The sequence below is a fragment of the Acanthisitta chloris genome, unplaced genomic scaffold (assembly GCF_000695815.1).
Source record: "Acanthisitta chloris isolate BGI_N310 unplaced genomic scaffold, ASM69581v1 scaffold6760, whole genome shotgun sequence".
Classification (NCBI taxonomy): Eukaryota; Metazoa; Chordata; class Aves; order Passeriformes; family Acanthisittidae; genus Acanthisitta; species Acanthisitta chloris.
Genome location: NW_008651017.1, coordinates 58539 through 61012, shown reverse-complemented (window position 1 = coordinate 61012; position 2474 = coordinate 58539). Strand labels below are relative to the sequence as shown.

At 49.2% G+C, this 2474-nt stretch overlaps 1 protein-coding gene across 1 annotated transcript in view; it reads right to left on the bottom strand.

Annotated features, from left to right (window-relative positions):
• LOC103798998 (protein Smaug homolog 1-like) overlaps positions 1–2474 on the bottom strand; it is a gene marked incomplete at both ends in the record, with an annotated part of 93385 nt that overhangs the window by 32379 nt on the left and 58532 nt on the right. The window contains 1 exon segment of the mRNA XM_009071292.1: positions 142–660. Within this exon segment, the coding sequence (XP_009069540.1) occupies positions 142–660 (519 nt within the window).

Sequence of the window (2474 nt, the reverse complement as noted above, 5' to 3'; positions counted from 1 at the left end):
AAAAGAAAAAAAAAAGGAGTTTTCTATGGCCCAGATGAACATCCATGGCCCAGATGAAGACAGCCCCTTTGCTAACCACGGCAAAGCAGCATTTCTACTGGGATGGGAGGAGCATCCCTGGAGCTTCCCGTGGGTACTTACTGGTGCTTGTGCTAGTGCCGATGGTGTTGATGGTGGTGGGGACGGAGGAGGAGGAGTAGAGGGGCAGATGGCCGTTCTCACACGCCAGGTTTTTGTCCTGCCAGCTGGAAGCACTGACACTTATTCCCGAGTCTCGAGAGTTTTGCCATCCGTTGAGTTTGTCGTCGGAGTTTTGTCTTTGGTGATAGTAGTGCGTCTGCCCGTAGTCCACCGAGTCCGAGCGGCCCCGGCCCTGCCCGCCGAAGCCACCTGAGGTGCGGTCCTCCAGGTGGTTGAGCCACATGGCCAGGGCACTCCTGTCCTCCAGGGAGGTGGCAGGGTGTATCAAGGCGTAGGACAGCAGCTGCCTGCTCTCCTCAATGTGTTGGTTGTGTTCGATCGAGTGCGCCAGGATTTTAGGCAAGAGTTTCATGTATTCGACTTTCGCCTCGATGTTGCCAGGCTTCAGTAAAGGCAGGTGGGTGAGCAAGAGGGAAATCACTTTATCCTTGGATTCCTGTTGCCATTGGTTAATGATTCCTGTTGAAGGAATAAGGGAAACAAAAGAAGAGAATTGAGAAATTGGCAAACAGCTAATAAAGAAATAAACAGAGCCTAGCAGGGTAAATATGACATGCCAAAGGGGTGTCTGCATGTGGCACACAAGGGAGATTCAGTTTAGATGTTAGGAGTAATTTTTTCACTGTCAGGGTGTTCAGGCACTGGAATAGATTTCCCAGGGAGGTGGTGGAGTTACCACTCCTGGAGGTGTTTAAGAGGTGTCTGGATCTGGCACTGGAGGATATGGTATATGGGTTACAGCAGTGACAGGTTAACAGTTGGACTTGATGATCTTAGAGGTCTCCTCCAACTTTGATGATTCTATGATTCTATGTGTGGTGTCACTGTGTGATCATCTCCCAGGCAGGAGGGTCACCACCCTCTGAAAACCATGCATGTGGTTTAGGTGTGCCCAACTGGTTGCCAAAAGTTACCAGATGCTCCTGAAAATCAGTAAAAAAAGCCAAACTACACCCAAAACTATGGCCACGCAGCTCCACTGCTGTTGTCCTAATGTTAATGACAGACATAACTTGGCCCAAATGTTTTGTATGGTGGCAGGTTACATAAAATACTACACAAAAGCACCTTGTAGATAAACCTAGCCTATTAAAAGAACTTGTTGGAGAATGAGAAAGGTCAAGATTCAAATGAGCTAACACAGGAAAGAGCCATTAAGGGTGAAGGGAAGAAGCATCCCAGCAGGAAAGGAATCACCCAACCAGGGTGTTGGTCCATCCACCAGCCCCAAAGGAACAGAGGAAAGGGCTCAGCTGAAGCAGCCCCAGAGCTATTAGCCCTGTTAGCTCACAGCAGACAGGAGAGGTTTTAGAAGACCAGGAAAAAAAACAAACACAGAGTTTAGCTTTAAAAATATGCAGAAGGAAAAGTCAGAGAATTACAAACTGGTCACTTAACTCGAACTCCTGGAAAACTGATGGGACAAATAATGAAACAACCTATTTGTAAGCACTTAGAAGATAACAAGATGATAAGTGAGTGCCGACACCCATTTGTCAAGAACAATTTAATTTCCTCCTGCGACAGAGTAACTGAGCTGTGAATAGCTGAGGAACAGCCAGTGCTGTAGATCTTGATACTCATTAGGTGCTGCTGCACATGGCTCCCTCAGCAGCACACCAGAGAGACACACTCGGGCGTAACTGCTCTAATGTGGGCACACAACTCATCCCAAACCATATGGATGGAGTCAGTGGTGGTGATTCACTGCCAGACTGGGAGGGTGTGCTGGGCGAGGAGACCTGTCCCGGCCCCAATGCTACCCAACACGTCATCAGTGAGACAGGTGATGTGATAAATGTGTTCAGAGTGCTGGTATCACCCTAGGGGAAGTAAAAACACTGCAGACAACTGGATTTGAAGTCAATGTTGAGGATCCGAGGGAATGAAGCTGTATCAGGGGAGGTTTAGGTTGGATATTAGAAAAGGCTCTTCCCCCAGAGAGTGTCTGGGCACTGGAACAGCTCCCCAGGGCAGTGGTCACAGCCCCAAGCCTGGCAGAGCTCAAGAAGAGTTTGGACAAGGCTCTCAGGCACATGGCACTGCACAGGACAAGCCCAACAATCCCACCACATGCCTGAGAGCCTTGTCCAAACTCCCCTTGAGCTCTGGCATGTTTGGTGCCATGACCACTTCCCTGGGTTCAGGTTTGCTCTCGGGAAGACCCAGGAGTTGGACTTGATGACCCTTGGTGGGTCCCTTCAACTCAGGATATTCCATGAATCTATGATTCTGTACAACCCACGCTGCCAGGCAGCAGCTAACCCAACCTG